General features: G+C 44.3%; 1 protein-coding gene across 1 annotated transcript in view; it reads left to right on the forward strand.

Annotated features, from left to right (window-relative positions):
* Nucleotides 1–2,366: 2,366 nt before the first annotated feature.
* The window catches only part of LOC115117148 (E3 ubiquitin-protein ligase NEDD4-like), a 30,187-nt gene continuing 5,716 nt past the window's right edge, over nt 2,367–26,837 (forward strand). Inside the window, exons 1-2 of the mRNA XM_029645614.2 lie at nt 2,367–2,876; nt 12,206–12,279. Of these exons, the coding sequence (XP_029501474.1) occupies nt 2,832–2,876; nt 12,206–12,279 (119 nt within the window). The 5' untranslated portion in view covers nt 2,367–2,831. The remainder of the gene's footprint in view (nt 2,877–12,205; nt 12,280–26,837) is intronic.

The following is a 26,837-nucleotide window of genomic DNA, read 5'->3' on the forward strand; positions in this document are numbered from 1 at the left end:
CAACATCAGGCAAATGTTTTTTTTTTTACAAACATTGTATAGTCATCAGCACAACTGGATAGTTGTTTGTGTTATTAGAACTTTTGGGGCAACCTAATTAATTGTTCTGGGAATGTTCACAGTACCAATTTTGGTTTGCTGGGTAGGTACACACAGTTCACTTCAGTCAACTGGGTCCCAGAGGGGCTTGTACGGACAGGAGTACACACACACACACACACACACACACACACACACACACACACACACACACACACACACACACACACACACACACACACACACACACACACACACACACACACACACACACACACACACACAGGCTCTCATTCCCGTTTCTCTTGCTGGAGGAATGCTATGCAATGTGCATCCTCTCTGATCCCTCTAATCCCTGTGAGATTGAGCTCTATGCCTCTGCATCAGTAGCATGCCAAGGCAAGGCCACTCCAGCTGTTTGCTGTTTCACACTGGTTACGTCCCAAATGGCATCATATTCCCTATATAGTGCACTACATTTGACCAGTGCCCATAGGGCAGTATGTTGGGAATAGGTTGCCATTAGAGACGCAGTCCATCCCTCTTTAGTGTGGTCCACTTTGACACTTAGCTCCTCTCCCTTCTAGAACACTGAGATGGGTGACGAAACGAGCCATTACCCGGCAGCAACGGGATCGGTTGTATGCTTCGTGGGGCAGATGTGATGTAGAGCTCCACACCAACCAAGGACATAGAGATTATGACGGCTGGTTGATATGCCTGGATAACCTTTTCTACTGACCATTCTCCTCTGCAATAATACTCTAAGAATACCCTGATGATTCAGAATTTCCCTCCATTCTATTCTATGCTATTCTGTCATCAACTAGTTATGTATGTCTTTAATTCCAAACTGGAAGCCTCCAACTCTGTATGTCCCTTAGCCAATGGGTAAGAGCTGCATATGTCTGTCTATAAAGACTAGACCTCTGGGATCTGAAAACAATGGCTTATAGGCAGATCATATAGAGATCATACATAATAATCTTCATATCTTGACTGTATTTTCTGGGTTTATGGCAGCTCTTAAAGGTATCATGGTAGGAGAGAAGAGAATACACACCATAAACTAAACGAGCAGCTCATAAAATCATACAGTACATTTCCTGTCAGATGGCATTTGGTTGTTTGGGGAGATCTGGGAAAATCTCTTTACCCCTCCCGATCCAACCTCTACTTAGAAGCAATAACATTATATAATAGCCCCATCTGGTCCACAGATTGATTTAAAATACTCATTGTGTGTCATGTTATATCCCTTTGCAAATGATGGGTACAGTAAATATTAAACAGGCTACACATACAAATGGGTTTTCCCAAGGCCGATCTCACTCATCTGGATATGCAGACTACAGATGGGTAACTACTAAATTATGAGCGGTTTCACCTTGAGGTGTATGAGAGTGAAGCAGATTAGTGTGTTGTGTGAGTTCACCCAGTGCATTCACGTGGATGGCTAGTCATTCAGAGGTTATGAACGGAGCAGTTGCCATCCTGCCAGCTCATTTACTCACTGAAACAATGGTAGTTTACATACACATGATATGTACAGTTCCTAACGCTCTCTTGCAATGAGTGTTGTGTCCATGTCTTCAGTGCTATGTGTGAGTTGCTGAGACAGCAGGGGTTGTGATGCTTTGAGGACATCTAGTGGTATTGCAGTGATAGTGGCAAATTGAGATTCAAGTGACCACTTTATGAAAAAAGGTCTCAAACAAATGTAAATGACAGTTTTATCAACACAAATCTAGCTCTAATCTTACTGTTCAAATCAGCATTTAAAGTCAGAATAAAACCTGGCTTGTCTGCAAATACATACTATACTGCTTGACCTTGGAGAGAAAATGGCCAAAGGATTACTATAAACATAATCATTTCTTAGATAGGATACCGTTTTTAATATAATGGATTAGTTTGAGCCATACAGTTGATTGGAAAATACAAAATGAATAGAATCAAATAGAAAAGCTAAACTATATTCTGTTACCAATTTTCTCAGAACCAGAAATGCATCCTCTGCCTTACACACACAGGCACACACGCACAACATCCCTGGAGAAAGTGTCAGGGGTTAAGTGTCTTGCACAAGAGCACAACAGCTGTGGATGGTACCTGCGATCAGTGACCAACAGCCAGCCCTCTGTCGCTAGTCCTACATTTCAATAGTATTTCTGATGATGCAGATACAGCTACAGTAGCCCAAACCAGACACAAAAGAAAATCTGTCTTCTGCATTCCACATATAGTGAATGTCTAGCTGCCTGGTATGCGCCCAAATCTAACCTCAAGGTGGCGCTATATGAAAGCAAAACTGCTCAGTCTGGCAAAGCAACGTTTCAGGAACCTGCACAACCTGAAACAATAAGATAGTTTTAAGACGCCCTAGCACCTTTTTTTTATTGGTCAGTTTGCTTTTTCAGTAGTTCTATAACCCGCGTGGTTGGCTTAATTTGTCTTTACTCACTCGAAGTCAGCTGTCACCAACGCTTTTGGACAAAACCGAATGATACTAACTAGCTTTGAGTTGAACTGGAAGAAGCAGCTGGAGTCTGAATTCTCAGCCAAAACCGAAATAAATGTAATGTTAGTGCCCCTTTTCTACATTTATTGTTTTTGACCAAACATATCACACTGGAGAGGATTACAAAAAAAACGGCATTATTTGCTTGTGCCAATGAAGGATTCGCTCTATCAACAGAGGAACACACACATTCATTGAGGAGGGGACACTTTGCTATATTGTTCAGGCTAGCCAGCTAGCGGTGTGTTTTTGTGTTAGCTCCTCAGGCTATATGGCTACGAATTTTGAACCCATACATGGCCTCTCCGAAGATGAAGTAAGTGAATATCTCATATTTCGATGTGTATGTAGTGTTTTAGTAAGATATATGTATGGCGAACTAACGATGTCCAAGCTAGCTAGCTAACGTTACAATGTTTCGTTCCGCTCCAAAGGGAATGTTAGCCATCTTTAGTAGCTAGTGGAGGCCAGTTGCTCAGCTGTTATGATAGCTAGCTAGCTAGTTTCCTCGACAATACTTATTCCAATTTGAGGTATGTACGTAACGTTAGCTGTATAAGATGAACTAGATAAAGATACAAAAACCATTTGAGTAGCCCTGCACTGTGCTAACGTTACGCTTTCTTACTCAATCAATTTTTTCCCCCTACAGAAACATATACAGTCACTGTACATGGGTTTTTAAGTTGCAGCCGACGGTTAAACATAATTTGACGAAGATAAACATTAGCTAGCTAGTTATGGCATTTTTTAATTTTTTTACTACAAGCTAGTTAACGTTAGTAACAATCAGTACTGTTAACTACAATGTCAGTCAATCAGTGTAACTTCTAATTTGAAATCAAATTTAAACAAAAAAAAAACATTTGAACTATAACCTTATAAATGTGTGTATCAATTGAATATGTTTTTATTTCTCGCTCATATGAAAGATTAAGGTCCTTATGCTTCCAAAACCGTACCGCAAGCGATGCGTGTTCATGTTCAGACCGAGCTCTTGACAAAGCTCTGTACAGAAGACGCCTTCTGTCCAATGACTCTCATGTGTGATGTAATGGAATTGAGTCATGATTTAAGGGCTGAATCTGTCTGTCTTCAATGACCATTATAAAGGACATTATGTTGACCCTTATTTGTTTGACAAGTGATTTCACTCCCAAGTAGATTCCAATGGCAGTAACTTTACACGTCTTGTGTGTGTAACCTAGGATACATGCCCTTGATTTCCACATTACACTCTCATGAAGTTGGACACCAATTAAACATTGAGGATGTAGTTAAAATGATCTGGCCTCATACTGTAATTAAAATACCTCTGCACTAAATGGTTTCCAGAGGCAGCACGTTTGGGATGACCCAGTTTTAAACCGCTAAAACAACAACTCTTTGTTTCAATCTGCCTACTATTCTCGTAACACTCCTTTGGAGATGAAGAGCAGAGGACGTGTGGGTTCCTTCACTGCCTTTCCCTGTGTAAGCAATGCCAATGTTGTGGGGGCGAATACTTTCTCTATGCATGAAAGTTGAGTGTTTAGGGCTTATAGGCATCTCATTAATAATATTCTATGCACAATAAGGCTATAGGTCGCAGTTGCTGCTAATAATGTAATTCATTATTTGTGCGCATCGAAACAGTAAGTGGTGTGACTGACTCTGTCAGAATTCAGAACCCTGGTACCAGGGAGACTCTTAAGTATTCGGAGTCATGACAGTCTTCAGGAAAAGGTGGGCATAATTATTCATTCCTCACATAGGGCTACTTGGAACAGCTGGATAAACCGCCTGGGCTGTTACAAGCTTATTGTCCCCCACATTCCCATTCCCACCCCCACCCATTGCGAGCACTTATCATAATTAGTGACATGGTTTGTTTTTAGCTATTATGTATACGACGGTGTAAACATTAGCTCACAGAGAGTGTCATTGATTTTGTTTAGCCGTTAGGCATCACAACTTGCATTGTAGTTAAAAAAAAAAAAAAAAAAACCTGAGGCAGCAAAGTGTATGGGAGACGGCTGGCTGGCTGGCTGGGGTGGTAGGCTGGGATGGCAGGCAGGTTGGCTGGGGTGGCTCCCTTCCTTCCTTCCTTTCTGAAGAGGCTCATGCTACAGAGCTGGGGGGTGATTTTGGTTTTTCACTTCTAAAATCGCTACAGAAAAGGATTTGGGTGGACTAGAAACACAGTTGTGCATTAGGCCTATTTGTTTATCAAATTAAGTTACATTTACCTGTAGTTAAAAATAAAATAAAAACTCTAACCAGGTAAGTTTAATAGAGAATGAGAACATTAATGTTGAACGACAACTTGAGTAGGTAATCTAATGGTTGACATAGCTAATGTAATGAATGATTGTATTAAACCAGGCTGGTCATTTTGAAAGGTGCGGATGAAAATTGTGCCAGGACACAGTGTTGACTAGGCCTAACTCTTACAACAACAGAAATAGTTCCTGTCCTGGGGCATTTAGGTACTCCTAGAATAGAGGGAGAAGCCCTCCAGCTCTGACACTACTCCAACAATAACCTAACATCACCTGATCAACGTCAGCAAGGCAAAGGAGCTGATCGTGGACTACAGGAAATGGAGGGGCAGGCACACCCCCATCGACATCGATGGGGCTGTAGTGGAGCGGGTCGACACAACCTAAGGAATTAACATGGTCCCCACACACAACTGTGGGGCATGACAGCGCCTCTTCCTCAGGGGGCTGAACAGATTTGGCATGGACCCTCAGATCCTCAAAAAGTTATACAGCTGCACCATCGAGAGCATCTTGACTGGCTGCATCACCGCTTGGTACAGCAACTGAAAGGCACCCGACAACAAGGCGCTACAGAGGGTGGCGATTACGGCCCAGTACATCACTGGGGCCGACCTCACTGCCATCCAGGGCCTCTATAGCTGGCGGGGTCAGAAGAAGGCCCCAAAAAAGGTCAGACTTCAGCCACCCAAGTCATAGACTGTTCTCTCTGCTACTACCAGGCAAGTGGTACCAGTGCACGACGTCTGGAACCAACAGGACCCTGAACAGGTTCAACCCCCAAGCCAAGCCATAAGACTGCTAAATAGCTAATCAAATTTATACCCGAATGACAAACCTTTTTTTAGTTTTGTCATTATGGGGTATTGTGTGTAGATTGATGAGGAAAAATATTTTAGAACAAGGCAGTAATGTAACAAAATGTGTCAAAAAAAAATAGGTGTCTGAATACTTCCGACTGCACTGTACACTACATGACAAAAAGTATGTGGACACCTGCTTGTCAAACATCTCATACTAAAATCATTAGCATTAATATGGAATTTGTCCCCACCCTTTGCTGCTGTAACAGCCTCCACTCTTCTGGGAAGGCTTTCCACTAGATGTTGGAACATGCTGCTGGGACTTGCTTCCGTTCAGCTTCGAGCATTGGTGAGGTCGGGCAATGATGTTGGGCGATTAGGTCTGGCTCGCAGTCGGCGTTCCAATGCATCCCAAAGGTGTTTGAATGGGGTTGAGGTCAGGGCTCTGTGCAGGCCAGTCAAGTTCTTCCACACTGATCTCGACAAACCATTTCTGTATGGGCCTCACTTAGTGCATGGGGGCATTGTTACGCTGAAACAGGAAAGGGCCTTCCCCAAACGGTTGCCACAAAGTTGGAAGCAAAGAATCGTCTAGAATGTCATTGTATGCTGTAGCATTAGCCCAAGACCATTATTCCTCCTCCACCAAACTTTACAGCTGGCACTATGCTTTCGGGCAGGTAGCTTTCTTACACCTCTCCAGACAATGCTTAGTATTGCACATGGTGATCTTAGACTTGTGTGCGTCTGCTTAGCCATGGAAACCCATTTCATGAAGCTCCCAATGAACAGATATTGTGCTAACGTTGCTTCCAGAGGCAATTTGGAACTCGGTAGTGAGTGTTGCAACTGAGGACAGACAATTTTTATGTGCTTCAGCACTTGGCGGTCCCGTTTTGTGAGCTTGTGTTGCCTACCACTTCGCAGCTGAGCCGTTGTTGCTCCTAGAAGTTTCCACTTCTAAATAACAGCATTTACAGTTGACTAGGGCAGAAATTTAACAAGCTGACTTGTTGGAAAGGTGGCATCCTAGGATGGTGCCACGTTGAAAGTCACTGAGCTCTTCAGTAAGGCCATTCTACTGACAATGTTTGTCTTTGGAGATTGCATGGCTGTGTGCTCGATTTTTATACACCTGTCCGCAACGATTGTGCCTGAAATAGCCAAATCCACTAATTTGAAGGGTGCCCATGTACTTTTGTGTATGTATGTGTGTGTAGCTACCTCAATTACCTCGTACCCCAGCTCACCGACTTGGTACATGTCATCCCTGTATATAGCCATGTTATTTTCTACATCCTGTATATAGCCATGTTATTACCTCGTACCCCAGCATGTCAACTTGGTACATGTACTCCCTGTATATAGCCATGTTATTTTCTACTTCCTGTATATAGCCATGTTATTTTCTACTTCCTGTATATAGCCATGTTATTTTCTACTCCCTGTATATAGCCATGTTATTTTCTACATCCTGTATATAGCCATGTTATTTTCTACATCCTGTATATAGCCATGTTATTTTCTACATCCTGTATATAGCCATGTTATTTTCTACATCCTGTATATAGCCATGTTATTTTCTACATCCTGTATATAGCCATGTTATTTTCTACATCCTGTATATAGCCATGTTATTTTCTACATCCTGTATATAGCCATGTTATTTTCTACATCCTGTATATAGCCATGTTATTTTCTACATCCTGTATATAGCCATGTTATTTTCTACATCCTGTATATAGCCATGTTATTTTCTACATCCTGTATATAGCCATGTTATTTTCTACTTCCTGTATATAGCCATGTTATTTTCTACTTCCTGTATATAGCCATGTTATTTTCTACATCCTGTATATAGCCATGTTATTTTTACTCCTTATTGTTATTCACTGAGTGTTCATGGTGACACTATTTCAATTATCACTAATCACATTTCCATCCACAGTTTTTATCCAAGTAAAGTCATACATACGGTATATAAATAATCACGACAGCTGTGATGGAAACTGAACGTTATGGTAAAAGGTTAGAAATGCAGACAGATAATGTCTGTTCCACATGGTGTGATTTTTGTGTCGGTAAAATGAATGATGTGAGAACGCGGTGGAAACGCTTTGTGAGCAAATACTGATATAACATCCAAATGGAAGTAAACTTGGAGTCACTCCATTTATGTGGTGTGTGTGTGTGTGTGTGAACTTCACTCCGACTCGTGGGGAAAGCATGCTGTTTATTAGGCTACAGATGAAATAAGTTATGATGAACCACAGGTTGGTGAAAGTGCAAGGTGATTCTTTCCATTAGATACCGAGGGTCTTATTCTGTTGACATGATAATCGATGCTTGGCTGACGGCAAACAAGCTAAAAAAATAATATATATATATTTTTTTGGTTCATTAAAATCTCATATAGGTTATACCTGCGCTCTAGCCAACAGTGCATAGATATCGCTGTTGGCTAGAGCGCACGTGACGATACCAGTGGGCACACTCGCTATATAACACAACATTATGTTTGTCAACGAATCATCAGTAGTGTTGAAAATGTAAACCATTTTAACTCCCATGTACCGAATAACTTTTTTAAAATTCTGTGCTTGGGAATTGAGCTGCAAAAGGTGTTTTTATGTGCGCTATGTCACCACACACAGCCTTTTATCTGCAAAGAGTCCATTTGATTGAAACATCTCAGGTGGTAATATGGGCGTATTGTTTTTATGCAGACGTTTGAATATTCATATTAAAATCTGTCGCCAATTGCATGGAAACCTAGCTATTGCCTAATTGACGTATTCAATTGAATGTCATTAATCAGTATCAAATATGGGGTGAAGTTAGGCTACCCTGCCACCAATTTCTCATCATAAACATGTTTTCTCTGTTTTGGGATTGTAGAGGGAGTCTGTCTTACAACTGAAGTAGCCTGCAGATTTCACACACCTTCCCTCAAAGGTATTCTTAGAGAGCATCCTGTCAGAGTCCCGGGAGATGGCATAGCTTCTGTACTTGGAAAATTCCTAAATTCCCTCTGGAAGCCAACCACAGTTATTTAAGTAATGCTTTAAAGAAGCCGTGGCCAGTCTTTCACCAGTGAACTCCTTGACACAATGCTTGCTTAACCCGGAAGCCAGCTGCACCAATGTGTCGGTGGAAACACTACACTTGGCGATTGTGTCAGAGTGCATTGCGCCCAGTCTGCAACACAAGTCGCTAGAGCGCGATTAGACGAGGGCAAGCAGGCCGGCCAAACCCTCCCCTGACACGGCCGTCTAATGGGGGTCCCGTTCACGGCCGGCTGTGACACAACCTGGGATTAAACCAGGATCTGTAGTGACGATGCAGTGCCTTAGACCGCTGCGCCACTCGGGAGGCATGTACACTTTAAAAAACAATGTGTGTGTGTATATGTGTATATATATATACACACACACTACCGTTCAAATGTTTGGGGTCACTTAAATGTTCTTGTTTTTGAAAGAAAAGCGTTTTTGAAAGAAAATAACACAATTGATCGGAAATACAGTGTAGACATTGTTAATGTTTATTGTAGCTGGAAATGGCTTTTTTAATATATATATTTTTTTAAATATCTACATAGGTGTACAGAGGCCCATTATCAGCAACCATCACTCCTGTGTTCCAATGGCACGTTGTGTTAGCTAATCCAAGTTTATAATTTTAAAAGGCTAATTGATCATTAGAAAACCCTTTTGCAATTGTTAGCATAGCTGAAAACTATTGTCCTGATTTAAAGAAGCAATAAAGAGTTCCTCTGTCCAGTGTCTGTGTTATTTTGCCCACCTTAATCTTTTTGTTGTTGTTATTCGCCAGTCTGAGATTACTTTCTTTGCAACTCTGCCTAGAAGGCCAGCATCCCTGAGTCGCCTGTTGACGTGTTTGGCGGGTACTATTTAATGAAGCTGCCAGTTGAGGACTTGTGAGGCGTATATTTTTCAAACTAGACACTCTAATGTACTTTTGCACCGGGGCCTCCCACTCTTTCTATTCTGGTTAGGGCCAGTTTGCGCTGTTATGTTATTCTTATTGTGTTACTTTTTATTATTATTATTTTAGTCTACTTGGTAAATATTTCCTTCTTGAACTGCACTTTTTGTTAATGGCTTGTAAGTAAGCATTTCATGGTAAAGTTTGCACCTGTTGTATTTGGCGCGTGTGACAAAGTTTGATTTGATATAAATATAAAACAAAAATGTACCCTCCTTTTTCTCCCCAGTTTTGTGATTACAATTTTGTTTCATCTTTTGCCTTCAGAACAGCCTCAATTGGTTGGATCATGGACTCTACAAGGTGTAGAGTATTCCACAGAGATGCTGGCCCATGTTGACTCCAGTGCTTCACACAGTTGTCAACTTGGCTGGATGTCCTTTGGGTGGTGGACCATTCTTGATACACATGAAACTGCTGTGCATGAAAAACCCAGCAGCGTTGCAGTTCTTAACACAAACCCCTACGCCTGGCACCTACTACCATACCCTGTTCAAAGGCACTTAAATATTTTTTGTCTTGCCCATTTATCCTCTGAATGGCATAAATACCCAATTCATGTCTCAAGGCTTAAAAATCCTTATTTTAACCTGTCTCCTCCCCTTCATCTACACTGGTTGAAGTGGATTTAACTGGTGACATCAATAAGGGATCATAGCTTTCATCTGGATTCACTTGGTCAGTCTTTCATGGAAAGAGCAGGTGTTTTTAATATTTTGTGTACTTAGTGTATCATTTTTCTCCGCACTCAGATATTGCTCTGTTAGATACTGCTCATTCTGATATGTCTTCATTTTTTTATAAACTTTTGGATGATGTGTGTATTATTATTGTAATGCTAGATTTTGCTGCTCTGTTGTAGCTAGAAACATAAGCATTTTGCTGCACCTGCGATAACATTTGCAAAACTGTTTACTCCACCAATAAACTTAAGACTCATAGGCAAGAATTTCACCAAGACACCCGATCATGTTCAGTTTGAAAGCTAGTTGTAACACTACCTACCCCTATTATGAGGAGGAAAGAGGCCTAGATTGGACAGGGACTGTGTCATCTGTTCTTCGCCGGTAAGGCAACTTAGAGATAGACGACACACATGAATGAAGGTACGTGGGAAAGGTTGCTCAAAGTAGTTTACTGTACCACACCTTACTACAGGTACTGTTGACCTGGTTGGCAGCTCGTATGCCTTTGTTCGTGACTGGCATTGTTGGCTCGGCTGATTGGAGAACTCACTCTGCTTAAACACAGTGGGAAAAAATACTAGCCTGTCAGTCGAATAGGGGAAGAGCACGTTCGGAGTAGAGAACTCCTTCAAGACTGTTGGAAAAGCATTCCAGGTGAAGCTGGTTGAGAGAATGCCAAGAGGATGCGAAACTGTCATCAAGGCAAAGGATGGCTACTTTGAAGAATCTCATCTCAAATATATTTTGATTTGAAAACTTTTGGTTACTACATGATTCCAAATGTGTTGTTTCATAGTTTTGATGACTTCACTTATTTTACAATTAAAAAAATAAAGAAAAACCCTTAAATGAGTAGGTGTCCAAACTTTTGACCTATACTGGTCAAAGGGTGGGCTATATACATTCCTGATAATCCCAGTCAGTCTTCAGTGAGAGTGAAGAGCAAGTAGGGCGGAGAATGGCCATGGACCTCACCATACGATATTATCACAATACTAAGGTGCTGATACGATATGTATTGCGATTCTCAAGATTTTACACTGTGTACAAAACCATTAAGGACACCTGCTCTTTACATAACATAGGTCAGGTGAAAGCTATGATCCCTCCACTTGTTAAATCCACTTCAATCAGTGTAGATGAAGGGGAGGAGACCGGTTAAAGAATGATTTTTAAGTCTTGAGACAATTGAGACATGGATTGTGTATGTGTGCCATTCAGAGTGAATGGGCAGGACAACAGATTTCAGTGCCTTTGAACAGGGTATGGTAGTAGGTGCCAGGCACACCAGTTTGAGCGTGTCAAGAACTGCAATGCTGCCGGGTTTTTCACGCTCAACGGTTTCCCGTGTGTATCTAGAATGGTCCATCACCCAAAGGATATCCAGCCAACTTGACACAACTGTGGGAAGCATTGGAGTCAACATGGGCCAGCATCCCTGTGGAACGCTTTCAACACCTTGTATAGTCCATGCCCTGACACATTGAGGCAGTTCAACTCAATCTTAGGAAGGTGTTCTTAATGTTTTGTACACTAGGTGAATATGTATTGTGATTCGATGTTCCAAACATATTGCTGTCTATATGTCTGCTGCAAGAGAGACGAGACAGCATGGAGAAAAATTTCTTTTGATTAGTCAGGGAAATAAAAGCGCCAACGACATGTTTACCCACCATAAAGAAAACAGCAGATGGATAACAAGCTATAGGATGAAAAATACAGCCACAGCTACAGTTATCTAACACTACTTTGTCTTTTAGAAGTAGGCCTATTGGCCAAGGCAGACTGAGGCCGCCAACAATGTTATCCATTCAAATCATTTCGACTGTTGTGTGATAAAATATGTTTTTATTATAACATGTTTTGTTTAAAATGTTTCTTTTGCAGAATGAAACCAGAGTTCTCCGTGTCAAGGTTGTGGCAGGCATTGATCTGGCAAAGAAAGACATTATCGGAGCCAGGTGAGCATGAGCTAGGCTGTGTTTCTGTGTGTTTGGCTACCACTGCTGCCCTTTTGAATTCTCTAGAACATTCCAAAGACATTGCGCCAACCTAGACTAGTAAACCTTGAGCCAAACCTAGATTAGTAAACTTTGAACCAAACCTAGATTAGTAAACCTTGAGCCAAATGTTCTCAATGATTACTAAACCGACTTTACTTCCAAGTCACATGACCCAGATCCATAAGTTAAGAGAAAATGAGGTATTGTCATATCCATTTTACCCATGGATTTCTACCAAGGTTTTCTTTTGAGAAATTGTGCGTGAGCTTTGTCCCCATCCCCTTTTTGAAAATGTTTTAAATTAAAGCTTAACAATTTAAATGTGCTTTTATGCTGACAAGATTTAAAAGGTTAATTTAAACAAAGAGCCTATTTTCTTTGTGCTAAATGCAGGCAGGGATCAAAGGAGTTGCTTAAAAGCAGTTCTCCCTGTATAGTCGTGGCAATATAGAAAAGCACCCTGTGAAGACACATGGATAGATATAACTAACCTGCGTATCTGTTGCTTCATGCTCCATTGTGTAAGATCTGTGTGTTGTTTCTAATGAATTCCAATGCCCTCCTGACCAATGCAAAAGAAAACAACACAATCACTCATTAGCTTTCTAGAGCGCACCCTCCCTTTTTTTAAAGTTAAACATTTTCTACTCTATTGTTTGTGTTCCGTGGAGTGCAGCAAGGCCTTCTAGTGAGTTGTGTCCCAAATGGCTCCCTATTCATGCACCAAATAGTAGTGCACCACAATAGTAGTGCACCGCAATAGTAATGCACAGTAGTGCACTTATATAGGGAATAGGGTTCCATCTGGGACGCACAGGTAACTCTGCTTGTTCATTTGTTGGTGGATTACATGCGCTGATATGCAGAGGCATTCACGAAGAGCCAGGGTTCTATAATGGCTGTAGTTGGAGGGGTAGATACGTTTCTATATTTTTGTTCAGTATTAACTAGGCAAGTCAGTTATGAACAAATTCTTATTTACAATGATGGCCTACCGGGGAACAGTGGGTTAACTGCCTTGTTCAGGGGCTCTGCTACAGACCTACATACAGCCCCTCTGCCCAGGCTCTGCTACAGACCTACATATAGCCCCTCTGCCCAGGCTCTGCTACAGACCTACATACAGCCCCTCTGCCCAGGCTCTGCTACAGGCCTACATACAGCCCCTCTCCCCAGGCTCTGCTACAGACCTACATACAGCCCCTCTGCCCAGGCTCTGCTACAGGCCTACATACAGCCCCTCTCCCCAGGCTCTGCTACAGACCTACATACAGCCCCTCTCCCCAGGCTCTGCTACAGACCTACATACAGCCCCTCTGCCCAGACTCTGCTACAGACCTACATACAGCCCCTCTCCCCAGGCTCTGCTACAGACCTACATACAGCCCCTCTCCCCAGACTCTGCTACAGACCTACATACAGCCCCCCAGGCTCTCTCCCCAGGCTCTGCTACAGACCTACATACAGCCCCTCTGCCCAGGCTCTGCTACAGACCTACATACAGCCCCTCTCCCCAGGCTCTGGTACAGACCTACATACAGCCCCTCTCCCCAGGCTCTGCTACAGACCTACATACAGCCCCTCTCCCCAGGCTCTGCTACAGACCTACATACAGCCCCTCTGCCCAGGCTCTGGTACAGACCTACATACAGCCCCTCTCCCCAGGCTCTGCTACAGACCTACATACAGCCCCTCTCCCCAGGCTCTGCTACAGACCTACATACAGCCCCTCTCCCCAGGCTCTGCTACAGACCTACATACAGCCCCTCTGCCCAGGCTCTGCTACAGACCTACATACAGCCCCTCTCCCCAGGCTCTGCTACAGACCTACATACAGCCCCTCTGCCCAGGCTCTGCTACAGACCTACATACAGCCCCTCTGCCCAGGCTCTGCTACAGACCTACATACAGCCCCTCTCCCCAGGCTCTGCTACAGACCTACATACAGCCCCTCTCCCCAGGCTCTGCTACAGGCCTACATACATCCCCTCTCCCCAGGCTGTGCTACAGACCTACATACAGCCCCCTCTCCCCAGGCTCTGCTACAGACCTACATACAGCCCCTCTGCCCAGGCTCTGCTACAGACCTACATACAGCCCCTCTGCCCAGGCTCTGGTACAGACCTACATACAGCCCCTCTCCCCAGGCTCTGCTACAGACCTACATACAGCCCCTCTCCCCAGGCTCTGCTACAGACCTACATACAGCCCCTCTCCCCAGGCTGTGCTACAGACCTACATACAGCCCCCCTCTCCCCAGGCTCTGCTACAGACCTACATACAGCCCCTCTCCCCAGGCTCTGCTACAGACCTACATACAGCCCCTCTCCCCAGGCTCTGCTACAGACCTACATACAGCCCCCTACATCTCCCCAGGCTCTGCTACAGACCTACATACAGCCCCTCTCCCCAGGCTCTGCTACAGACCTACATACAGCCCCTCTCCCCAGGCTCTGCTACAGACCTACATACAGCCCCTCTCCCCAGGCTCTGCTACAGACCTACATACAGCCCCTCTCCCCAGGCTCTGCTACAGACCTACATACAGCCCCTCTGCCCAGACTCTGCTACAGACCTACATACAGCCCCTCTCCCCAGGCTCTGCTACAGGCCTACATACAGCCCCTCTCCCCAGGCTCTGCTACAGACCTACATACAGCCCCTCTCCCCAGGCTCTGCTACAGACCTACATACAGCCCCTCTCCCCAGGCTCTGCTACAGACCTACATACAGCCCCTCTCCCCAGGCTCTGCTACAGACCTACATACAGCCCCTCTCCCCAGGCTCTGCTACAGACCTACATACAGCCCCTCTGCCCAGACTCTGCTACAGGCCTACATCAAATGAAAATCAAATCGCATTTTATTTGTCACATGCGCCGAATACAACCTTACTGTGAAATACTTACAAGCCCTTAACCAACAATGCAGTTCAAGAAATAGTAAAGAAAATATTTACTAAATAAACCAAAGTAAAAAAAAAAAAAAAAGTAACACAAGAAAATGACACAATAGCGAGATTATATACAGGGGGTACCAGTACCGAGTCAATGTGCGGGGCTACAGGTTAGTTGAGGTCATTTGTAAAGTGACTATGCATAGATAATATACAGCGAGTAGCAGCAGTGTAAAAACGAAGGGGGGGTCAATGTAAATAGTCCCTGTGTCATTTGATTAGTTGTTCAGCAGTCTTATTGCTTGGGGGGTAGAAGCGGTTCAGAAGTCTTTTGGACCTAGACTTGGCGCTCCGGTACCGCTTGCCGTGCGGTAGCAGAGAGAACAGTCTATGACTTGGGTGACTGGAGTCTTTGACCAGGTTTTGGACTTCCTCTGACACCACCGCCTAGTATATAGGTCCTGGATGGCAGGAAGCTTGGCCCCAGTGATGTACTGGGCCGTACACACTACCCTCTACCCTCGGTCAGATACATACAGCCTAGGTTACTCCTCTGGTTTGGATCCTTTTGGCCTAACCTATTCTATTTCTCCAATATCTTTAATCCTTCCTCTCTGAAATATTTCCCCCCCTGAAACAGCTGGAAAGGAACGAAGTCCTCACTAGACCAGAGATTACACATTAGTATTACCAGAATGGTTATCTAGTCAAATCAAACTGTATTTGCCACATGCACCGAATACAACAAGTGTAGACTTCACCGTGAAATGCTTACTTACAAGCCCTTAACCAACAGTGCAGTTCAAGAAGAAGAAAATATTTACCAAGTAGACTAAAGTAAAAAGTAACAAAATAAGCAAAACGAATAATGAGGCAATATCTGTGTGCAGGTGTACAGGCTAGTTGAGGTAATCTGTACATGTAGGTTGGGGCGAAGTGACTATGCATAGGTAACAAACAGTGAGTAGCAGCAGTGTACAAGAGGGGGGGGTGTCAATGTAAATTGTCCTGTGGTGATTTTTATGAGTTGTTCTGCAGTCTAATGGCTTGGGGGTAGAAGCTGTTGAGGAGCCTTTTGGTCCTAGACTTGGCGCTCCGGTACCGCTTGCCGTGCGGTAGCAGAGAAAAGTCTATAACTTGGATGACTGGAGTCTCTTTTATGGGCTTTCCTCTGACACCACCTATTCTATAGGTCCTGGATGGCAGTAAGCTTGGCCCCAGTGAGGGCCATTCGCATTACCCTCTGTAGCGCCATGCCGAGCAGTTGTCATACCAGGCGGTGATGCAACCGGTCACGATGCTCTCCATGGTGTAGCTGTAGAACCTTTTTGAGGATGTGAATTTGAGTGGGTCTAGGGTCAAAGCACTTCATGGCTACCGACATGAGTTCCACGGTCTGTAATTATTTAGGCAGGTTACCTTCGCTTCCTTGGGCACAGAGACTATGGTGGGCTGCTTGAAACATGTAGGTATTTCAGACTCAGTCAGGGAGAGGTTGAAAATGTCGGTGAAGACACTTGCCAGTTGGTCTGCGCATGCTTTGAGTACACGTCCTGGTAATCCGTCTGGTCCAGCGGCTTTGTGAATGTTGACCTGTTTTAAAGGTTTTGTTCACATCAGCTACCGAGAGCGTTATCACACAGTCATCCAGAACAGCTGGTGCTCTCGCGCATGCTTCAGTGTTGCTTGCCTCGAAGCGAGCATAAAAGGCATTTAGCTTGTCTGGTAGGCTCGCGTCACTGGGCAGCTCGCGTCTGGGTGTCCTAATAGTTTTCAATCCCTGCCACATCCGACGAGCATCAGAGTCGGTGTAGTACGATTCAAAGCGTCAATACAGGTTTAAGTTTGCTTTTTTGATGGTTCATCTGAGGGCATAGCGGGATTTCTTATATGTGTCCGGATTAGTCTCCCACTCTTTGAAAGCGGCAGCTCTAGCCCTTAGCTCGATGCGGATGTTGCCTGTAATCCATGGCTTCTGGTTGGGATATGTACGTACAGTCACTGTGGGGACGATGTCCTCGATGCACTTATTGATGAAGCTGATGACTGAGGTGGTGTATTTCTCAATGCCATTGGAAGAATCCCGGAACATATTCCAATCTGTGCTAGCAAAACAGTCCTAAAGTGTAGCATCCGCGTCATCTACCCACTTCTGTATTGAGCGCGTCACTGGTACTTCCTGCTTTAGTTTTTGCTTGTAAGCAGGAATCAGGAGGATATAATTGTGGTCAGCTTTGCATGCATCTCTGTGTGTGGAGTAAAGGTGGTCTAGGATTTTTTCCCCCCCCTTGTTTGCACATGTGACATGCAGGTAAAAATTTGGTAAAACTGATTTGTTTGCCTGCATTTAAGTTCCCGGCCACTAGGAGCGCCGCTTCTGGGTGAGCATTTTCTTCTTTGCTTATGGCCTTAGAGTTGGTTGAGAGCGGTCTTAGTGCCAGCTTCATTCTGTGGCGGTAAATAGACAGCTACGAATAATATAGATAAGCTGTTGATCAGACTTTCATAAGGTACTTGACCTCCGCTTTTCGTAAGGTACCTCGAGACTTCTTTAATATTATAATATTGCGCACCAGAAGGATCCCCGATCTGGATCCCCGATCTGCGTCCCCTTTTCCGGCGTCGTCTTCACGCAAAAGGTGTGGACTGGGCCTGTTCCAGTGAAAGGCTTGATTAGAATAAGTCAAAGCCCATGGAAAAGCAATAACTAGCTGACTTCCCTCACTAGGAGAGTCATTTAAATGTTTGTTGTTTAGCAGATACTCTTATCCAGAGCGACTTACAGTAGTGAGTGCATGCATTTTTGTACTTGTCTACTGTGGGAACGAACCCACACTCCTGTTTGTTGCAAGCTCCATGCTCTACCAACTGGGCCACACAGGACAACTGTGTAGTGGATCCCACACAACAGGGTTTCCCCATCGTGTGTGTGTGTGTGCAGTTGAAGTCGGAAGTTTACATACACTTAGGTTGGAGTCATTAAAACTCATTTTTCAACCACTCCACATATTTCTTGTTAACAAAATATAGTTTTGGCAAGTCGGTTAGGACATCTAATTTGTGCATGACAAAAGTTATTTTTCCAACAATTGTTTACAGACAGAATATTTAACTTATAATTCACTGTATCACAATTCCAGTGGGTCAGAAGTTTACTTACACTAAGTTGACTGTGCCTTTAAACAGCTTAGAAAATTCCAGAAAATTATGTCATGGCTTTAGAAGCTTCTGATAGGCTAATTGACATAATTTGAGTCAATTGGAGTTGTACCTGTGGATCTATTTCAAGGTCTACCTTCACACTGAGTGCCACTTTGCTTGACATCATGGGAAAATCAAAAGAAATCAGCCAAGACCTCAGAAAAAATATAGTGTAGACCTCCACTAGTCTGGTTCATCCTTGGGAGCAATTTCCAAACGACCTGATGGTACCACGTTCATCTGTACAAACAATAGTACGCATACCGCTCAGGAAGGAGACTCGTTCTGTCTCCTAGAGATGAACGTACTTTGGTGCGAAAGTGCAAATCAATCCCAGAACAACAACAAAGGACCTTGTGAAGATGCAGGAGGAAACAGGTACAAAAGTATCTATATCCACAGTAAAACGAGTCCTACATTGACATAACCTGGAAGGCCACTCAGCAAGGAAGAATCCACTGCTCCACAACCGCCATAAAAAAGCCAGACAACGTTTTGCGACTAGACATGGGGACAAAGATTGTACTTTTTGGAGAAATGTTCTCTGGTCTGATAACTGTTTGGCCATAATGACCATCGTTATGTTTGGAGGTAAAAGGGGGAGACTTGCAAGTCGAAAAACCCCATCCCAACCGTGAAGCATGGGTGATGGCAGCATCATGTTGTGAGGGTACTTTGCTGCAGGTGAGACTGGTGCACTTCACAAAATAGATGACATCATGAGGCAGGAAAATGATGTGGATATATTGAAGCAACATCTCAAGACATCAGTCAGGAATTTAAAGCTTGGTCGCAAATGGGTCTTCCAAAGGGACAATGGCCCCAAGCATACTTCCAAAGTTATGGCTTAAGGACAACAAAGTACAGGTATTGGACTGGCCATCATAAAGCCCTGACCTCAATCCTATAGAAAATTTGTGGGCAGAACTGAGAAAGCGTGTGTGAGCATGGAGGCCTACAAACCTGACTCGGTTACGCCAGTTTTGTCAGGAGGAATGGGCCAAAATTCACCTAATTTATTGTGGGAAGCTTGTGGAAGGCTACCTGAAACGTTTGACCCAAGTTAAACAATTTAAAGGCAATGCTTCCAAATACCAATTGAGTGTATGTAAACTTCTGACCCACTGGGAATGTGATGAAAGAAATAAAAGCCTAAATAAATCGTTCTCTATACTATTATTTTGACATTTCACATTCTTAAAATAAAGTGGTGATCCTAACTGACCAAAGACAGGAAATTTTTACCAGGATTAAATGTCAGGAATTGTGAAAAACTGAGTTTAAATGTATTTGGTTAAGGTGTATGTAAACATCCAACTTCAACTGTATATGTATATAAAAATGGCCACCCCCAATTCAAGGGATAATACTGCCACACATTAACCCCTTAGTAGAGCTGTTGCAAAGCCTATCTCAAATTGAAGTTGTAACACACACATTTAGCAAATGTTATTGCGGGTGTAGTGAAATGCTTGTGTTTCTAGCTCCAACAGTGCAGTAATATCTAATAATTGACATCAATACACACAAGCTAAAAGTAAAATAATGGAATTAAGAAATATATAAATATTAAGACGACCAATGTCGGAGTGGTATTAAAATACTAAATACAGTAGAATAGAATTCAATATATACATATGAGATGAGTAAAGCAAAAATATGTTATCATTATTAAGTGACTAGTGTTCCAATATGAACGTGGCCAGTGATTTTAAGTCTATGTAAACTCAGCAAAAAAAGAAACGTCCCTTTTTCAGGACCCTGTCTTTCAAAGATAATACGTAAACATCCAAATAACTTCACAGATCTTCATTGTAATGGGTTTAAACACTATTTCCCATGCTTATTGTAATGGGTTTAAACACTGTTTCCCATGCTTATTGTAATGGGTTTAAACACTGTTTCCCATGCTTGTTCAATGAACCATAAACAATTAATGAACATGCACCTGTGGAACGGTCGTTAAGACACTAACAGTTTATAGACGGTAGGTAATTAAGGTTACAAGTTACGAAAATGTAGGACACTAAAGAGGCCTTTCTACTAACTTTGGAAAAACACCAAAAGAAAGATGCCCAGGGTCCCTACTCATCTGTATGAATGTGCCTTAGGCATGCTGCAAGGAGGCATGAGGACTGCAGATGTGGTGAGGGCAATAAATTGCAATGTCCATACTGTGAGATGCCTAAGGCAGCAATACAGGGAGACAGGACAGACAACTGATTGTCCTTGCAGTGGCAGACCACGTGTAACAACACCTGCACAGGATCGGTACATCTGAACATCACACCTGTGGGACAGGTACAGGATGGCAACAACAACTGCCCGAGTTACACCAGGAACGCACAATCCCTCCATCAGTGCTCAGACTGTCCGCAATAGGCTGAGAGGCTGGATTGAGGGCTTGTAGGCCTGTTGTAAAGGCAGGTTCTCACCAGACATCCCCGGCAAAAACATTGCCTGTGGGCACAAACCCACCGTCACTGGAACAGGCAGGACTGGCAAAAAGTGCTCTTCACAGACGAGTCGCAGTTTTGTCTCACCAGGGGTGATGGTCGGATTTGTGTTTATTGTCGAAGGAATGAGCGTTACACCAAGGCCTGTACTCTGGAGCGTGATCGATTTGGACGTGGAGGGTCCATCATGGTCTGGGGTGGTGTGTCACAGCATCATCGGACTGAGCTTGCTGTCATTGCAGGCAATCTCAATGCTGTGCGTTACAGGGAAGACATTCTCCCTCATGTGGTACCCTTCCTGCAGGCTCGTCCTGACATGACCCTCCAGCATGACAATGCCACCAGCCATACTGCTCGTTCTGTGCGTGATTTCCTGCAAGACAGGAATGCCAGTGTTCTGCCATGGCCAGCGAAGAGCCCGGATCTCAATCCCATTGAGCACGTCTGGGACCTGTTGGATCGGAGGGTGAGGATTAGGGCCATTACCCCAGAAATGTCTGGGAACTTGAAGGTGCCTTGGTGGAAGAGTGGGGTAACATCTCACAGCAAGAACTGGCAAATCTGGTGCAGTCCATGAGGAGGTGACGCACTATAGTACTCACACAGATACTGACTGTTACTTTTTATTTTGACCCCCCCCCTTTGTTCAGGGACACATAATTCAATTTATGTTAGTCACATGTCTGTGGAATGTCTCAGTTGTTGAATCTTACGTTCAAACAAATTTGTACACATGTTAAGTTTGCTGAAAATAAACGCAGTTGACAGTGAGAGGACATTTCTTTTTTTCGCTGAGTTTATATGGGGAAGTAGCCTCTAAGGTGCAGGGTTACGTAACTGGTTGGAAGCCGCCTAGTGATGGATATTTAACAGTCTGATGGCCTTGACATAGAAGCTGTTTTTCAGTCGCTCAGTCTCAGCTTTGATGCACCTATACTGACCTTGCCAGGTGAACAGACAGTGGGTCGGGTGGTTGTTGTCTTTGATTTTCTTTTTGGCCTTCCTGTGACATTGTGTGCTTTAGGTGTCCTGGAGGGCAGGTAGTTTGCCCCCGATGATGCGTTGGGTAGACCGCACCACCCTCTGGAGAGCCCAGTGGTTGTGGGCTGTGCAGTTGTCATACCAGAAGGTGATAATGCTCTCAATTGTGCGTTCGTAAAAGTTTGAGGGTTTTAGGTGCCTCTTGAGGTAGAAGAGGCGCTGTTGCGCCTTCTGATCCACACTGTCTGATCACACGACGCCAGGACAGCGGAGTCAATCACCACCTTCCGGAGACACCTGAAACTCCACCTCTTTAAGGAATACCTAGGATAGGATAAAGTAATCCTTCTCACCCCCCTTAAAAGATTTAGATGCACTATTGTAAAGTGGCTGTTCCACTGGATGTCATAAGGTGAATGCACCAATTTGTAAGTCGCTCTGGATAAGAGCGTCTGCTAAATGACTTAAATGTAAATGTAATGTAAATGGACCATTTCAGAATGTCAGTGATGTGTACGCCGAGGAACTTGAAACTTTCCACCTGCTCCACTGCTGTCCTGTCAATGTGGATAGGGGCGTGCTCCCTTTGCTCTTTCCTGAAGTCCAGCTCCTTTGTTTTGTTGACATTGAGTGAGAGGTTATTTTCCTGGCACCACTCCCAGGACCCTCACCTCCTCTCTCTAGGCTGTCGTCATTGGTTGTTATTTCAATTGGCGAACAACAAGTGGCATCCTAGCTAATACCTACTCACAAGGATTCCTAAATCATTGCTATGAATAATGAAAATGACTGCAGTCAGTAATAGCGTCACTGCTATTAGCTTCACCACATACTATGTAATGCCGTTTGGGTCTTTGTCAAAAAAAGATACAGTAGCACTGTCAAAGCTGTACAAAAGAATCTGCAAACAAGCAATCACCAGCCACAAACAATGTTTTTAATTCCAGGAACCTACAGTGCTGGCCTTTAAAAAATAAAAAAGCTAGCTAGCTCATTGATGCAAACATTTAAGTCATTTACATTTACATTTAAGTCATTTAGCAGACGCTCTTATCCAGAGCGACTTGCAAATTGGTGCCTTCACCTTAAGACATCCAGTGGAACAGCCACTTTACAATAGTGCATCTAAATCTTTTAAGGGGGGTGAGAAGGATTACTTTATCCTATCCTAGGTATTCCTGAAAGAGGTGGGGTTTCAGGTGTCTCCGGAAGGTGGTGATTGACTCCGCTGTCCTGGCGTCGTGAGGGAGTTTGTTCCACCATTGGGGGGCCAGAGCAGCGAACAGTTTTGACTGGGCTGCGCGGGAACTGTACTTCCTCAGTGGTAGGGAGGCGAGCAGGCCAGAGGTGGATGAACGCAGTGCCCTTGTTTGGGTGTAGGGCCTGATCAGAGCCTGGAGGTACTGAGGTGCCGTTCCCCTCACAGCTCCGTAGGCAAGCACCATGGTCTTGTAGCGGATGCGAGCTTCAACTGGAAGCCAGTGGAGAGAGCGGAGGAGCGGGGTGACGTGAGAGAACTTGGGAAGGTTGAACACCAGACGGGCTGCGGCGTTCTGGATGAGTTGTAGGGGTTTAATGGCACAGGCAGGGAGCCCAGCCAACAGCGAGTTGCAGTAATCCAGACGGGAGATGACAAGTGCCTGGATTAGGACCTGCGCCGCTTCCTGTGTGAGGCAGGGTCGTACTCTGCGGATGTTGTAGAGCATGAACCTACAGGAACGGGCCACCGCCTTGATGTTAGTTGAGAACGACAGGGTGTTGTCCAGGATCACGCCAAGGTTCTTAGCGCTCTGGGAGGAGGACACAATGGAGTTGTCAACCGTGATGGCGAGATCATGGAACGGGCAGTCCTTCCCGGGAGGAAGAGCAGCTCCGTCTTGCCAAGGTTCAGCTTGAGGTGGTGATCCGTCATCCACACTGATATGTCTGCCAGACATGCAGAGATGCGATTCGCCACCTGGTCATCAGAAGGGGGAAAGGAGAAGATTAATTGTGTGTCGTCTGCATAGCAATGATAGGAGAGACCATGTGAGGTTATGACAGAGCCAAGTGACTTGGTGTATAGCGAGAATAGGAGAGGGCCTAGAACAGAGCCCTGGGGGACGCCAGTGGTGAGAGCGCGTGGTGAGGAGACAGATTCTCGCCACGCCACCTGGTAGGAGCGACCTGTCAGGTAGGACGCAATCCAAGCGTGGGCCGCGCCGGAGATGCCCAACTCTGAGAGGGTGGAGAGGAGGATCTGATGGTTCACAGTATCGAAGGCAGCCGATAGGTCTAGAAGGATGAGAGCAGAGGAGAGAGAGTTAGCTTTAGCAGTGCGGAGCGCCTCCGTGATACAGAGAAGAGCAGTCTCAGTTGAATGACTAGTCTTGAAACCTGACTGATTTGGATCAAGAAGGTCATTCTGAGAGAGATAGCGGGAGAGCTGGCCAAGGACGGCACGTTCAAGAGTTTTGGAGAGAAAAGAAAGAAGGGATACTGGTCTGTAGTTGTTGACATCGGAGGGATCGAGTGTAGGTTTTTTCAGAAGGGGCGCAACTCTCGCTCTCTTGAAGACGGAAGGGACGTAGCCAGCGGTCAGGGATGAGTTGATGAGCGAGGTGAGGTAAGGGAGAAGGTCTCTGGAAATGGTCTGGAGAAGAGAGGAGGGGATAGGGTCAAGCGGGCAGGTTGTTGGGCAGCCGGCCGTCACAAGACGCGAGATTTCATCTGGAGAGAGAGGGGAGAAAGAGGTCAGAGCACAGGGTAGGGCAGTATGAGCAGAACCAGCGGTGTCGTTTGACTTAGCAAACGAGGATCGGATGTCGTCGACCTTCTTTTCAAAATGGTTGACGAAGTCATCTGCAGAGAGGGAGGAGGGGGAGGAGGAGGATTCAGGAGGGAGGAGAAGGTGGCAAAGAGCTTCCTAGGGTTAGCGGCAGATGCTTGGAATTTAGAGTGGTAGAAAGTGGCTTTAGCAGCAGAGACAGAAGAGGAAAATGTAGAGAGGAGGGAGTGAAAGGATGCCAGGTCCGCAGGGAGGCGAGGAGTTTTCCTCCATTTCCGCTCGGCTGCCCGGAGCCCTGTTCTGTGAGCTCGCAATGAGTCGTCGAGCCACGGAGCGGGAGGGAGGACCGAGCCGGCCTGGAGGATAGGGGACATAGAGAGTCAAAGGATGCAGAAAGGGAGGAGAGGAGGGTTGAGGAGGCAGAATCAGGAGATAGGTTGGAGAAGGTTTGAGCAGAGGGAAGAGATGATAGGATGGAAGAGGAGAGAGTAGCGGGGGAGAGAGAGCGAAGGTTGGGACGGCGCGATACCATCCGAGTAGGGGCAGTGTGGGAAGTGTTGGATGAGAGCGAGAGGGAAAAGGATGTTCTTCCCCAAAAACATAGCAAAGCTACAATCTGTTTCAGTAGCTACAGTTAGCTAGTTAACTATATAGCTAGGTGTCATGTAAAATAACCCTAATTTACAAGACAGTTATTATTTGATTAATGGTGGTCGGACCCATTTTATGTGAAACTAGCCACAATAAGGATTAGCCACAACAGTGGACTTTGCTGTTAGCCTTCAAAATAAAAAGTATAGCATAATTCTACTATTTGTATTCATTTGCATAACTGTCAATGATATTATTTTATTTTGAAGGCAACCCCCAAATTCCACTATTGTGACTAATCCTTATTGTGGCTAGCTTCACAACATGTAACCCGGTCCTTTCGAGCCTCACTAGCCAGGTGAAGCTAGTTGGCTGCTTATAACGTTAGCTTTGGGCAACAGGGTTAAGTAGCTGGCTAGCTATTTATTTTCATGAACTGAAGTTCAATTTCAATAGGTGAACAACAAGTGGCAACCTAGCTAATACTTACTGAAGGATTCCTAAATCATTGCTAAATTATTGTTTTCAGGCTGGTTGTATTGGGGCTAGCTAGGTACCAAGCTAAAGCTAGCTAGCTACCCCAGAAGTTGCAGTCAAACAAATAATGCTTTATTACCAACGCGGTATTGTAAACGCATCGTTCGTGGCCGGTGTTTGTTTGTTTGCAGATTTTTTTTGTACAGCTTTGACAGTGCTACTGATAGTAGTGGTGGCGCTTGGCTTGGACGTGCACATTCAGAACACACAACATTCTATAATAGTACTGTTATTTGACGTGTCAAATTAAAAGCTTAACGCTTCAAATAGTGGTATTTGACGTTTATCTTTTTTGACACGCAAAGACCCAAACGGCGTTCCATAGTATTTCGTGAAGCTAATAGCAGAGACTATATTACCGTGTAACTTCGGTAGGGCAACATCTGAAAAATAACGCACTTGGTAGTGTGTACCGGTGCTCGACCAGTCGGCGAAAGCCAACATCACCCACGACAGAGAACGGTTGATTGTCAAGGGCAATGAATTTCAATATCTTGGCGTTAATGGATTTCACCCCTGAGTTGTCTTGCTGAAAATGTTCTTACTCTTTCAAATGACTGCTCAACTTGTTGACTGCTCGATCCACACAGAAGACATTGTCGGCTAGGTTAGGAATGCTGTGTTGCACGTGTAGCACAACATTTTCCGTGGCATCATTACATATAGATATGCACTGCAGCTTTGACATCGGTTTTGCATCCAACTAGACATCGGGCCGATACCGATGTTGCCATTTTTAACTAATATCATCCGATTCCGATATATTCATGAACTTATATTGTGCATCCCTAGTAAGATAAGTTGTATGCTTCCCCAAACTCACACGCTGCCAATTCAGACTTCATAAAAAACATGGAGGCAATTATTTTATAGTCAGATTTTCAAGCAAGGTAAGACATGCCTCATAATATAAAGTAAAATGTTAAGGGTTCAAGCAATTAAGTATGTTTTCAAAATGCATACTGCCTCCAGCTCACAGCGTAAAGTGCTGTGGGATAGCATTTTATATCATACCCCCAAGACATGCTAACTTCTCACCATTACAATAACAGGTTAGGTTAGCATTTTATATCATACCCCCAAGACAT

This window comes from Oncorhynchus nerka, linkage group LG22 (assembly GCF_034236695.1).
Source record: "Oncorhynchus nerka isolate Pitt River linkage group LG22, Oner_Uvic_2.0, whole genome shotgun sequence".
Classification (NCBI taxonomy): Eukaryota; Metazoa; Chordata; class Actinopteri; order Salmoniformes; family Salmonidae; genus Oncorhynchus; species Oncorhynchus nerka.